The 15,537-nt window shown below is 43.3% G+C and overlaps 1 protein-coding gene across 1 annotated transcript in view; it reads left to right on the forward strand.

Annotated features, from left to right (window-relative positions):
* Positions 1–15,537, forward strand: part of apbb1ip (amyloid beta (A4) precursor protein-binding, family B, member 1 interacting protein) — a gene marked incomplete at its 3' end in the record, with an annotated part of 59,768 nt that overhangs the window by 23,494 nt on the left and 20,737 nt on the right. Inside the window, 3 exon segments of the mRNA XM_080751688.1 lie at positions 543–889; positions 4,050–4,127; positions 11,245–11,404. Coding sequence (XP_080607814.1) covers positions 543–889; positions 4,050–4,127; positions 11,245–11,404 — 585 coding nt within the window.

Below are 15,537 nucleotides of genomic sequence, written 5' to 3' on the forward strand. Positions count from 1 at the left end.
TTTGTCTTCAAAAGAATCTGACCCACAGGTTGAGAACCACTGCTTTACACTAGGGCATTCATGAATAGTGATTTTTAGTATTCTAATTATTCGACCTCAAAGTATTAGAATAGTCGAATATTCGACAGGACTGTCCAAACTGTCAAATATTAAGTAAGCAAGAGGCGAACATTGTGAAAATAGCCGATCTACATGCTCAGTGAGCATGTATTTTCACAATATCTATCTGCGGAACCGAGTCACATTAAATGTAATACCTACAATTCCAAGTGCTTGTCAGGGTGGGTGTCCCCAGTTCAAATATGTTTATTTTGGGTGTCACAGCCTAAAAAGGTTTGAGAACCCCTGGTATAGAGCATTAACAAATTCATCCACCAGGGGCATGCATTGACCAAAAAAAGAAGAAGCAAATATTCGACTTCGGTGAACAACGTCGAATAGTGACTTTGATATTCGAATATTCGAATATTTGGTGAATGCCCTACTTTACACCACGTTTACGGTTTCCTAATGCTTCTCCTTCTCCCCTGAACCCCACGCAGAGTCAAAGCTCAACGAGATGGAGGACACCGACCTGGACGCCCTCATGGCCGACCTGGTGGCCGACCTCAACGCCACCGAGGAGAAGCTGACGGCGGAGCTCGACGCTCGGAGGGAGGAGGCCACGCCCCCACCACCGCCACCACCCGGCCCCCCAGACCTGCTGCCGCCGGCGCCGCAGGGCCTGAGCGCCGCCTACTCCACCCGTTCTCTGGCTTCCTGCTCCTCCTCCTCCACCGCGTTGCTGCCCGAGAGCGTCGGCGGTGACGTCGGCGCCGGCCCCGTTCCGTCGTCGCCCGCCGCCTCGCTGTCGCCGCCTCCGCCTCCTCAGCACAGCAAACCCTCAAAGGTCAGTCCTCGCCTGGTAGTGCCCCAATTAAAAAAACAACAACAACATTTAGGCCTAGCATTATTTAATGCTTTAACTATTGAAAAATAGCAGATATACAAGCTCACATCTGCTATTTTTTTAAATCGTTATTATTTTTTTGCAAGTCTTTGAATAGGCCTATATCTTTTTAAAAGCAACCATTTGTAACACAAATATGCTTCTGGGTGGTCCCTGGAACAACATATTTTTAAATGGGGGTCCGTGGCCATTCTGGCCAAATACATGTCATTTTGGGGGTCTTTGACATGAAAAAGTTTGAGAACCACTGATTTAGGATTGAAGGATTTAGAAGACATTTATAGAATCGGGTCAAAAATATTCAAAGAAAAATCAACAAGCTTGCAGCGCTGTGAGCTTGTATATCTGCTATTTGTTAATAGTTCAAACATAAAATAATGCTTAAAGTGGTTCAAATCTAAAGTGACGCAGATTTGTGTTCAGGTCTGAATGGGTTAAAACATGGGAAACATGATTGATTGATTGATTGAATATTTTATTAACAGTTTGCAAATAGCACAGTGGTACGATTTTACAATGATGCTAAAAAGACGACACAAAAAAGCCCTATCCGCTTGTTTCCATTGTGGTCCTGTGTATTCAATTAATGGAGAGTTGACTATACAATGGAATGCCCTGACACCATCCATTAAAGATGTGTAACACTGGTTTCTATCAGGAGACAACAAGGGGAGATAAATGTAATGTTCCCAACTCATTTGTACATACAGTGTTTGTATTTGTTGATGTCTGACATATAATAACGTGTTACTTTCTATGATGTGTTGATTAATTGAATTCGACAATGGAAACACAAAAGTCCCCAGGCCTTTTTGGGTTGTCCTTTTAGCTTTTTAGTCTTTACCGTACCACCTGCTGTTTACATTTCAGACTAACAAAGTATTCAATCAATCAATCAATCAAACAAACAATCAGAGAGCCACGGACTGGTTCTTGAATGACATAGGAATTAAAAGGCCTCATTTAACATTAGTAGCTTTACTTTAAAGTGTGCTGCCCTTCAACTGGTAGAATCATGGTATTCCTCTTATAAAGTCCAAATTGTTTCTGGCCAAAAGGCACAACAGAGGCATCTGTTACACACTGCCCGTCATGGGGCGAAGCAGAGACCTTGTCTGGAACCGATCAAACATACACACACACACACACACACACACACACACACACATGCATGTACGCACGCACGCAAGCACGCACGCACGCACGTGTGAGTTACTATACTTGTGAGGACATCAACATTTTAGAACGGTGACTGTGTGAATGCCATTTTTACAAATGTTCCCATTTTTTCTTTGGAAGCCTAATGCCGAAGAAAATGCCAATCTACAAGCCCACAACTTGTCACAGCGTGATGCGTTGAGGGCTTGTAGATCTGCAATTTTTCGGTTCGCGACACCAACACACTAAGTATAATTCCAGGTATAACTCTATCTCTAATCCCAATGCCAACCTGAATATGTCCAAGAATCTTTTTTAAACATTAAAGATTCTTGGAGAGTCCTCGTGAGGACCAGTAAAACGGTCCCCACAACGTCTATTTCTCACATTCCACTATATATTTGTGTGGACACACACGACACACACGCTTGCGCGCACATGACACACGCAAGACACAGGAAACGGTAACGGGATCAATGCAGGGGTTGGAGGTTGGAGCATGGAGCTGAGATTTGCAGCGCAGTGCAGCGCTGTTGTTGCGCGGAGGAGAAGTAGAAGGGGGAGAGATTATTACTTTAACAGTCGTTGTGACCTCATCCCCTGTGAGACGAAAACACCAGGTGCAAAGGATCCATCATCATTAAAGATGCGTTGCAGCTTCATTAATAGCACTATAACTAACACAATATAACCTGCACGGTGTTCAGCACTCATATCTATAAGACAGACGGCGTAGCGAGGTGGAAACCTCACATGTCCAACCCCATATGTCCAAAACCTTTCGGGATTCAAATTCAAAAACAGCGAAAGTAGCAGATCGACAAGCTCGAAACGCGTACGTCGCTCCGCGTTTCAAGCTGGTTCATCTGCTAGTTTTGATGCTTTTGTGTGACGCTGTTGTATGATAAAGAAGGGCGTTAATTGACGAAAAACACAAAGTTAGAATATGGAAAGAAAAGAACAGAGAGAAAACTGCGATATATAGACTACTGTAGTAACGATTAAAATGAAAGAGGCGTCCACAGCTTGAAAGGTATAACAAGGTGTACCAGGTCTAAATGTCTTAATCTTAATTTACAAAAACACACACAAAGTTAGAATGTGGAGATAAGAGGTTTATGCTCCGACAGCGACGATATTATGTCTCTATAAATGCGTTTAAACCTTTCCTGCCAAGGACTTAAGTTACCCGAAAGTCTCTTACCAAGCAGCACTAAAGTCTTTGTTTTCATTCCGTGCCATGATTTTGTGCGTCTGGGTGTCATTTTTTGTCTCAAGTCTGGGGCAGATCTTATATCTCATTCGTATAACTCTCAAATACCTGGAACGCGCCCGAGTCGCGTTAGATTTGAACCACTTTAACCATTATTTTATGCTTTAACTATAGAAAAATAGCAGATATACAAGCTCACAGCGCGGCACCGAGTGCCGCGCTGCGAGCTTGTACTGTAGATCTGCTATTTTTGAAAAATCGTGAAAATGCGTGCAAGTCTTTGAATATCTTTGACCCGATCTTTGACCCGACTTCTAAATCCTTCCTCTAAATCAGCTGTTCTCAAACTTTTTCATGTCAAGGACCCCCAAAATTACAGGTATTTGGCCGTAGACCCCCATCTCAAGGTATTTAGTTCCAGGGACCCCTCAGAGGCAAAGTTTGAGTTACAAACGTTCGCTTTGAAAATACATATATTCAAAGATTTGCACACATTTTCACGACTATTTCAAAAATAGCAGATCTACAAGCTCGCAGCGCGGCACTCGGTGCCGCGCTGTGAGCTTGTATATCTGCTATTTTTTGATAGTTAAAGCATCCACTAATTTTAGGCCTAAATGGGATAAACGAAGAGCTCTGGACGATGACAGAAGAATAATGCATATTTCCCAGGCACGCCGTTTATTATTCCACCGTGTCATTCTCTGTTATTGATATGCTTTCATTCAGGAGGAGATCGAGGCACAGATCAAGGCGGACAAAATTAAACTCGCGCTGGAGAAGCTCAAGGAGGCCAAAGTTAAAAAGGTAAGCCAAAGCGAACTTAACAAATTAACGCCTACAGTATGAATGATGAATCTAATATCCGCTGGCAATGGCAAATAAGACAGACATTGTGCCACGAATGTGCTATCTGGCAGTTGTGGAACTAAGTACTCAAGTGCAAATACTCCAATATTTACTTGACTGGAGTATTTTACATATCCAGTACTCCTACTCCACTACATCTCAGAAGCAAATATTGTACTTTTACTCCACTACTGTAGTTACTAGACTACTAGTTACTTTATACATTTGGATTATTATTACAAACCATGCATTAACCACTTACTATACATTTCTGGCCTGGGCCGCTGGCGCAGCGGTCCAGGCAGCTAGTTGCGGGTTCGAGTCCCAATCCGACGGCCTTCGCTAAATATCACTCCCCATCTCTCTCCCCCATTTCCTGTCAACCTACTGTCAAACCCTATCAATAAAGGCATAAAATCCCAAAAGAAAAAAAGAAAAGTAAATATCGAAACTAGTTATTGTAGATCGGCTAATTTCAAAAGATATTTATAAATAATTGTGTACATTTTAAGTACTTTTACTGTTGGTACTTTTTAATGCCAATACTTTTGTACACTTTTGTACACCGGGTTTCAAGTACATTTTTAAACCCAGACTTTTAATTGTAACACAGTATTTCTACATTGTGGTATTGATACTTTTGCTTAAGTAAAACAAGGTGAATCCTTCGTCTACCACTGCTATCTGGAAGTCATTGTATAAAAAGACGTGATTCTGAAACAGAAGGTCCCTTTCTCCCATGTTTCCCTGCGGTGCCATTAATCACCATAATGGATCGCTCCTTTCATCTGGACAGCTTACTGCAGTATAGCACAGCTTCCTTCCATGGGTGATATGTGGACGCTTTCCTCATCTTCAAAGCGGCACCCATAAAACCAATGACACGTGTGTTTGGTTTGCGCGCTTGGGGCCACGCATCAAGACGGGTGATTTTTACGCAACATAAAAAATATTTCTTCACGCTTGGTGAAATGTTACATTGTTGTGAGTGATTGATGGAGATGCAGCAGCCGTGATATCTGACAGAACGACAGAGCATCTGAACTTCTTGGGGAGTTAAGAAGGCCCTGCAAAGTCGGCTGTCTGAAATAGGGCTGTCACGATATGACATTTTACATGACGATTAATTGTCACTCAAATAATTGTGATTAACGATTTAATTGTATTTTTGTCATTGACAATTGCATTTCTGTTTGGCTTTTAGGGTTTGAAGTTGCACATGGCAGATGTGACCCATAACCTAAACACACAAATAAATTACTGACATATATGACAACTTTCTACTTAAAAAATAACATCGATAGTGGAAATAGCCGATCTACAAGCTCACAACTTGTAGATCTGCTATTTCCACTATTTATGAAAATGTTTGAGAATGTATGAACATTTTTCAACATTCACGGTTATGACGATTATGACAAAATAATTGCGATTAGGTCAAATAATTGCGATTAGACGATTATGTAATAATTGTGACAGGTCTAGTCTGAAATGTAAAAAAAGACAATCATTTGATGATCGGGTCATCGGTCAATAGGGGACCAGAGACTCCGCCGCTCATCAAATGATTGGCTTAGGAATGCGACAAAAACGATTCCTTTAGGGCACGGTCACACCGCACTAATATTCTTCCTATGAGAGTGGCTTCTGTCAATGCATCTTTCGGAGTGCCGTGCAGACCGAGCAGATACATTCCGCACGCAGCTTCTGCTTTTCCCCATCTGTCCAATCGGGTGAGTCGAAGGCGGACCGTCCCAAGACTCAGGAAGCGACAACTAACCTCGCGTCACCAGACTTTCCACCTCGGAGCGACAACCGGTAGTAGCTACGAGTGTTGCGAGCTTTGGGAGTGCACAGACTAGACTAGAGTGAGGCTCCCCCGTCTCTCTCTCTGTCTGCTGTGCAGTGAGATAGCTCGCCACAGACGTGTGTTGTGTACAGAAGCTATGGGGAGGGTCCTGAAAGTGAGTTACAGGTGTGTCACTGGTTGGTTATTGGGACAGAAAACAAAAACCCTCAAAAGTTGATATAGTAAAACATTACATTAAGGTAAACAGAATTGGCCATGTGTCAATATGTCATATGTAGGCTAGGCGTGTTTGAGGAAACGGTGATAACCACCTTGACAGGAACATCTGCGAAGGTGTCAGTTTGTTTGGTATGGGTTCATTCTCGGTGGTTGAGCCCAAGGTCTCTGTAGTTACAGGCCCATGAAGTAAAAGACAAGTGCAGATTCCGGAGTGAGCGAGCACATGGATTCTGACATAGATCATACCTGCCTTGCACGAGCAGGGAAGATGAAGAATAGATTATTTGCATCCAGTAACAGAAGCACTACTACAAGTACACGTTTGGTACTAAAGATTTACTTGAGTACAAAAGTATTGGCATCGAATTGTAATTAAAGTACCAAAAGTAAAAGTACTCAACATTATCCAGGAGGTCCCATTTCACACGATTTCAAATCTCAGAATCCTTTGAATATAGCAGATCTACAAGACCATACGCGTCACAAAGCAACGTGTTGTGAGCATGGAGATCGGCTGTATTCAAATAGCTAAAGTATACAGTAGGGCTGAACCAGTAACTAAAGTTCTTAAATAATTGAAATGGAATATAAGTACAATATTTGCCTCTGAGCTGCAGTGCAGTAGAAGTAAGATAATTGAAAAAATCACACCCGTGTGAACTGAGCGGTGGTTTACCCACCTCATAGATCATGTGTACCGATTTTTGTGACATTTGAAGAAAATATGTAGGAAAAGGAGCAAAAAGTGTGTTTTGGAGAAAATTCAAGATGGCGGAAAATCTATCCTGGCGCAAATGGGCGTGGCCTATATGGGGAGATGCGTCTTGACCCAAGGAATCCAGGGACAAAATAATTTTAATTTTCCGATCTACGGTTCAAGAGTTACGGGGCAAAACGCAAAGTGGGCCGTTATAGCGCCACCATGAGGCCGAGTGATGTAATTATTTTTGGATTCATTCTTAAAATCATTATGAATCTCCTCTCCGAGGTTTGAAACTGTAGCTCCTATGCTTTGCGAGAGAAAAATACTTGAATGTGATGTCTTGCATTGTCCCATTATAAGTCAATGGGGACAATTCAGCGTCGTTTTTTGCCAATTATGTCGCCATTGTAAGGCGGATCGGAAAGAAAGTTACTAGCACACCATTCCCGGCCGAGCCGCACGTTTTGATGTATATATTGCGGGGGTGGCGTAAATGGTGCGGGACTAGTAGCGTGCCGAAGTTTAGGCTACATACAGACACGGACGGACGGAGACCCACACACACGGCCACGTATAGGAGCGTTGTGACCACCGCTCAAAAATCCTCAAAAGTGCACTTAAGGACAGTGCTTGAGTAAATGTACTTGGTCATTATAGTATCCACCACTGTTTGCATCCAACAATACAGCCTCTATTTCACCATATGTTGAATGTCGATGGCATTACAAGGAGTTTTGGGACCAGGTAAAAACCTGATCCGGAACACAAAATCCCTCCATACGATACCATCTCTGACAGACGTGTTTTTATGACACATTGTGAGTGGCCTTGGTTCTGTCAGACTCCTTGGCTTACCAACGATGGTTTCAGTCAGTGGTGGAAGAAGTACTCACATTTTTACTTGAGTGAAAGTATCAATACCGCAATGTAGAAATACTCTGTTACTGAAGTATTCCACATTTACATGAGTAAACAAAAGTATTGGCATCACAATATAAACCAAAAGTAGAAACTACCGTTTGTGCAGAATGTCCCTGTTGTCCATGTTTTCAAATGTATAAAATACATAAAAATGGCTGAAATATATGTAGGGCAGAAGCGGTTAATGCATTTTGTAATAATAAAGAAAAAGAAAGAAAATCTACGAAATAAAATTAGTAGTGGAGTAAAAGTATAATATCTACCTCTGAGGTATATTGTATTGAACACTGTAAATACTCAAGTTACAAAAAAAAAATCTACATTTTACTTTAGTACATGAGTAGATGAACTTAGTTAACTGTACACCACTGGTTCTGTCAGACTGCTTGGCTTAGACCTACGAACGCTGGTTTCAGTGACAAAGCTGACCTTGGTTCTGTCAGACTCCTTGGCTTACTAATGCTGGTTTCAGTTCCAGATGAGAGGAAGTGCAAAGCCTTATGAGCCAGGGGAGGAAAGCACACTGCTCTGCTCCGGAGTCAAATTAATCTCAGACATAAGTCATGTGTGGATAATATGACTCCACTATATAGAAAATGTGCAGGAGCAAAATATAATTCATTAAAAAGACCACAGTTCCTCCCATTAGCCAGTTTTGACATGGGATGACAGCTGAAGTCAATAAACAGAACGTTGTCTAATCAAAGACTCCAGAGCACCTGGCTTACATCTATCCGCTTGCTTGATTTTGTGCCGTATCCAACATGACAGCAATGTAAACAATGCAGTAACCAATAACAATGCAGTAATCAATAACGATGCAGTAACCAAATATTGATTCTATTTCATCAACACTTGTCATTGTTTTCCGAGGCGACCGCGTTGCACTGGGCCACCTGGCATGAATTAAAGGACTACTTTCATTATCATAAGCAATGAAATCCTTTGTTTTGTATACTTTTGGGTCAATTTATTAAGTAGCCGTGCAATAAGCGGGATAATCAACGGCGAGTGGGTCATTATTGAGAAATAAACCCCTTCAGGATGATTAGAGCCTGACAATCACCTTGTCAGGGCTTATTTCTCATTATGACACATTTTGGTTGAATGCTTGATTCTGATTGGTCAATCACTGAATTCAGCTGTGTGTTATATCTGGATAATGACTGCTCAGCTCAATAGACTCACCTGGCTGCATGACTTGAACTTTATACTGTATCCCAACCATGTAAACAAACACGAAATGTAATTTACAACTAAACCTTGCTCTCAAGCAATGTTTTTGAAAACATTTGAAGAGAGAAATAGACTATGCCGTAACCGAAAATTGATTCTATTTGATCAACACTAACTTGTTTTCCGAGGCGACCATGTCCGCCCAGTGCAACACTTTTGGGTCAATTTATTAATTTGTTTATTAAGTAGTCGTGTAATAAGCGGGATATCACCTCTGTGTTTAATCATCCTGTCTGTAGTTATTTGTCAACAACAACCAGCACAGCGTATTTTATTTATCCCTTGCATACTAATCTATAACCTACTGTAAGCTAGGGCATTCACCAAATATTCGAATAGTCGAATAGTCGAATATCAAAGTCACTATTCGACGTTGTTCACCAAAGTCGAATATTCGCTTTTTTATTTTACTTTTTTATTGTTTTCTCTTTAGAAAATATATAGTTTATAAAGCTTGGCTAGATAAAAAGTCATAAGAATGAGTTGTCAATGCCCCTGGTGGATGGATTTGTTACTGCTCTATACAGGGGTTCTCAAACCTTTTTAGGCCATGAGGCCCCCAAAATAAACATATTTGAACTGGGGACCCCACCCTGACAAGCACTTGGGATTGTAGGTATTACATTTAATGTGACTCGGTTCTGCAGATAAATATTGTGAAAAAACATGCTCACAACGCCTCGCAACGCAAGGCGTTGTGAGCATGTTGTAGATCGGCTATTTTCACTCTTGCTTACTTAACTCATTCTGTGCCAAATGCCAAAATGGCTCCAAGGTAGCTGTGCCACGATTTTGTATGTTTTTCTTTACTATGCAATGAAAAAAAAATATTTTTTTTTAATATTTAACACGTTGCAAGCCGCGGCAGAACCCTCTGAACAGAGGTAGCGCCGAAGAAATAAGCCATTTATTTACAAACATGTTTTAAAAAAACAAAGCCCACATGATAACAACACGTAATGGAGTGCTCGACACAGCGTACACATTCATCCTGCAGAGGTCGGCGATCTTACTTTGGCGAGGCGGAGGGGAGATCAATTCCATTCGTTTACGTGCGGCGAAGCAGGGAAAGGAGCGATAGAGAAGCGGCGCCCGAACGTGATTGAAACCGCGATCCACGAACAGAGACAAAGACCAGCCATCTTGTTTGAGCTTCTTGTTGATTTTCAACACTGGGGAGAGGATGAGGCTCCTCCTGGCCAGCCATCCATCCAGAATGTGAGTCAACGGCGTGGCCTGCTGGATATTAGGAGTATCACACCCAGCACCAGAAAATGACTGTCAGAGCATATTAACCGTTTCAGATCGCTCCAAAAAGACACAGAGAAGAATTTCCGATGTTTTTTTTTTTTATTATTATAATTTATATCAAAAGTCCGGGAATAGACGTGTGGCTGATGAGACCCAGTAGGAAGTCCGAGGGAGTACGGCCAGGCTTAGAAGGTGTTAACAGACACAGTTGTTGTGATTCAGTGGCAAAAATAATGTTGTCAATCAGACAAATGGTTCCAGAGATAGAGCTGTTTGAATGAAAAAAATCACACCCGTGTGAACTGAGCGGTGGTTTACCCACCCCCACCCTCCCCCCCCCTGTGTGTGTGTGTGTGTGTGTGTGTGTGTGTGTGTGCGTGTGTGTGTGTGCCTGGCCTGGCCTGGCCTGAAAACAGCGCCCCTCCCTTAACATGTGTGGTCATAAAAGGTACTACACCACAGGCTTGAGGCTACATACAGACAGACCCACCCACCCACATACATACATACATACAAACATACATACCTACACATACGGCCACGCTATGGAGACGGTGTGACCACCGCTCAAAAAGTGTCCATCCACTAGAATGAACACACATGAACACACATTTTCTCAATCAGCTAAACGAGGGAGCGAACACACAAACAGAGAAAAGCATCTCTCTGATCTCAGGTCATTTTGACATCTTTAAAAAAAAAATGATTTTTTTTTCTATACAAAAAACACAAAAAACGTCATAAACCGTCATTGGCACCCAGGGCTATTGGAAAAAACTTTGACCTCAAGACTTTGAGGTCGAATAATTCGAATACTAAAAATTACTATTCGTGAATGCCCTACAGTAAGCTAAGCCAAGCTGAGCTAAACCACGTTAAGTTACAGTAACTATAGCTTAGCTAACACAACTCAACCTATGTATACGTTTTGGCAGTTGGTAGTGAAGGTGCTGCAGAACGACGGCAGCTCCAAGACTCTGATGGTGGACGAGAGACAGACGGTCAGAGACGTTCTGGACAGCCTGTTTGAGAAGACCCACTGTGACTGCAACATAAACTGGAGCATCTGTGAGAAGAACCCTGAACTGCAACTGGGTGAGTAAACTGACTGCTGTCTCATTTAAAGCTGATATAAGCGGTTTTCTGCTGACATAAGCAGATTTTTTGGTGATGTGCTTATTTTTATTTTAAGTTTTTATTATTATATATTCAGACGGCTAAGGGACGATTCATACTCCACTTTTAGAGGGTCTGTCCAAACTACAATATGACGTCATTCAGATGTTCGGGCGGGTACCGCCATTAATTTGGCTGTTAGGTGCTGCAGAGATTTTGTGATTCCCCATAACGAACCGAAAAAAAAAAAAAAATCGCCTCTAAAAGTGGAGTATGAATCGGCCCTCACAATGCTCCCTAAAGAAATCATGACAGTACTTCTTCCACGTACGCACGCACACACGCACACGCACGCACGCACACACACACACACACACACACACACACACACACACACACACACACACACACACACACACACACACACACACACACACACACACACACACACACACACACACACACACACACACACACACACACACACACACACACAGAGAGAGAGGCCGATGCAGAGAGGGTGGGATGATGTTCCACTCGGGGGCCAGATGATGGTCTAATGTTTTCATTGGCACGATGACAGTCATGCTGCAGCGAGTGCACAATGAAGCATTGATCTAACTCTCCCCTTTAAACACACACACACACACACACACACACACACACACACACACGCACACACACACACACACACACACACACACACACACACACAGAGACAGGTGGGTTTAATTTTCTGTATCGGACACTGTCAGTCATCTAGCCCGTCTCGAGGAAATGGAAGCCTATGATCTCAACGGCCCATCTCACCAGGATGAGACACATTTACCTCCCTCTCGGCCCGCCGGCTCCACAGTGTCCTCTCATTACCATCTGTTCTGCTGGGCCCCCGGCCCGCTCCCACAACTCCATCACATTTACAATGTCTCCTCCTAAAGGGATATATACAGGTAGTTGGGATTTTACAATTTTTACAGAACTTCTACCACAGTATGTCATGGACCCCGAAAAGTAAATGAGCGGCACACTTGGTACAGACCAGACATGCGCAGAGAGAGTTCTGTCAGGGAACTCAGTGCATGTGCTGCTGGCCGACCATCTGTCAGACTCAGCTCCATGCTTCTATTCTCAACCAAAGACATACTGTACTCACTTCATAGAACATCCTGTTTAAATGGGGAAGTGGCATTGCTCATTCCTTGCTTGCCTTTTGCTGCTGCCCACAGTGTCTTACCCCCCGGCTCCACCGGGCGCGTCGAGCGTCGTGTCAATTAAAACGGGAGCGTTCCCAGCGTTGACGTTGACGCGACGCTCGACGCGCCTGGTGGAGCCGGGGGGACCCGACCCGATACGCGATGTTCCGGAACCGGCGCGAAAGGTTCGGAATCTCCGTATGCGGAGACACAGTCAGAGGCGCGTGATTGGAAAGGACACCCGGGCTCCAGACGGAGCCGCTCGATTGTCCACGACACTGCAAGCGGCGCGAAGGCCAGCGGACCTTGGACCCAGGGCCGCGCGGCCGGCGGAGCGCCGCGCGAGTTACGAAGCCGTGGTGAATGCAATCGTTATATTTATGCCCAGGCCGTAAGGCCTGGGCAAGCCCACGATAAACGCCCTGTCCAAGCGACTACAATTGAGCGCTCCCTAGCTCCGCTTCAGCCAATCAAAAGCTTCGGTGGGCGGGGTTTCCCTGGAGCCCGGGTGTCCTTTCCAATCACGCGTCAGAGGCACAGACAGATACAGAGATCTCCATAATGGCCATAAAAGGGACACAGACAGACAGATACAGAGGCCGAGCGTCTAGTGTAGACAAATCCACAGAGAGCTGCCGTGTAGTTGTGGTGACGCGGTGCGAAGCAGTGGCCGTTGACACCGCATTACAGTATGATTTGATATGATGAAGAGTTGCAAATGTTTCAACACATTGGAACCCCCTCAAGGACCTTTGGGGGTCTCCCAAGACCCCACTTTGAGAACCACTGCTCGACAGGACCCCGATTTTGCAAGAAAAGCCTTCACACCAGTCTTTTGGTTGCTGTGATGAAAGACCATTTGAGTTATCTGTGTGTTGGCAATTTGAGAGTAAATTGCGGGAGCAAGTCAATGCACCTAGAAAAAGCACTTTTCCGGGTGATGTTTTTCATCTACTGTGTAGTGTACAGTAGTTGTATCGAAAGATAAATAGTTTCTATTATTGTTTTTTGCAGTAGCGTCACTGACAAATACAATGCCGACGCAGCAAGCTCTTTGGGGATAGATTGAAAAGAGTACCTGGGTCCTGGTGACAAATGAGACTATGGCTCTGTACAACCCTGACCCGTCCATTTATCAGTACCCTCATAATAGTCCAAGTCCCTGTCAAAATGTTACTATTAATTGCGATGAGGAGTTTGTAGAGTCAGCAAGCCACGAAGGGAGGAAACTGGTATTTCCCTTTGTCAACACACTGTGTCTATTTTTAAAGCAAATGACGGCCTATGGGCGCCCATGTGCTGAACACGCCGTCTTGACACATCAATTGCTACTTATAGCCTGTCATCAGTGGTGTAAAGCAGTGGTTCTCAACCTGTGGGTCGGGACCCCCAGGAGGGGGTCCCCAGATGATCAACTTAATGTGAAACATTGTTTTCTCACTCAACAGTAAACAAACCAACAACGTTTAGAGAGTATCTGCATAAACATGAAGTCATTGATAGTCATTGATTGATAGCATGATTGATTGAATACTTGTTATTAACAGTTTGCGAAAAAGTACAGAGGTACTAGTTATACAATAACACTAAAAAGCCATGAGGGCCGTGTTTCCATTGTGGTCCTGTGTATTCAATTCATCAAGACATAATACAGTAAAGACATACATACAAGAAATCATCAAAAAGGGGGGGGGGGGTTCTTTTGGCAAGTAAGACTTGTCTAGGTCCAGCTGCAAATTGCAGAAGGGTGCTTTTTTGGGGGGAGTCTCACTTTTCGATGGCTGTTGATAGGCCATAATCAATTCATCTCCACGTTTGAGTTGATTCTGGGGGGAAAGAATGAGATCAGTGGAGCTCCCTCTGTTGTTTTGCCCGTGGGAGTTACTCACTCTTCTGAAGTACGTAGTTTTAACATTGTACATTGGGCACCAGTCCCTGGAGAATGTTGAAAAAGCAGGCCCATCGCCCAGTTAAACTCTACACGGCACTGTAGCATGAGGCCAAGCAGGGGCGTCACAAGGGAGGTAGAAGTGGAACTGAGTTACTAGGGCCCAAGGTGGAGGGGCCTGGAATTATTTTATGCTTATTTTAATAGCACATATACAAGCTTGCAGCGCAGCACCGAGTGCCGTGCTGCGAGCTTGTAGATCTGCTATTTTTGAAAAGTTGTGAAAGTGTGCGCAAATCTTTGAATATATGTGTTTTTTTAAGCAAACATTTGTAACTAAAATGTTGCTTCTGGGGGGTCCCTGGAACTAAATATTTTGAGATGAGGGTCCGTGGGCCAAATACATATCATTTTGGGGGTCCTTGACATGAAAAAAATGTTGCACCACTGACATACTGTAGAAACATAGTTTTTAAAAAAAAAAAACCTTAGAAGGATTTGAAATAGACTTTTCACGTTTAAAAAAAAAACAAGCTCACAGTGCGGCACTCGGTGCAGCGCTGTGAGCTTGTATATCTGCTATTTTTCAATAGTCACCTAAAGCGGTTGAGGGGCAGATTACACTGTGACATGAGCTTCTCTGAAAACGGTCTGAAACAGTCTCAAGCTCATGTCACAGTGTAATCTGCCCCTCGCCCCCCAACAACAGCTGACCAGTACAGTAAGTAGTCATACATTCAGGCTATACAGACAATTAATTTGATTGGCTTGTAATTGCGCATCCCCACAATGACATCATAAAAATATTATTTTGTGTTTTAAGATGATTCTTAAAGGACCTACACCATGAAATTTCACTTTTTCTATTTTAAAACCTTTTTTTGGGGTCCCACTGGCACCTTCTATCCTCACAAAGTCCTATTTCTGACCATTGTGTCTTTCTCTGTTTTTGGGAAGGCAGAGTTGAAAAGCTTTCCACGGGTTCTCAGAACAGTGCTGTTCTGAGAGTTGATCCGTGTGACGTCACACGG

The sequence above is a fragment of the Nannobrachium achirus genome, assembly GCF_963921795.1.
Source record: "Nannobrachium achirus genome assembly, chromosome: 21".
NCBI classification, from domain to species: domain Eukaryota; kingdom Metazoa; phylum Chordata; class Actinopteri; order Myctophiformes; family Myctophidae; genus Nannobrachium; species Nannobrachium achirus.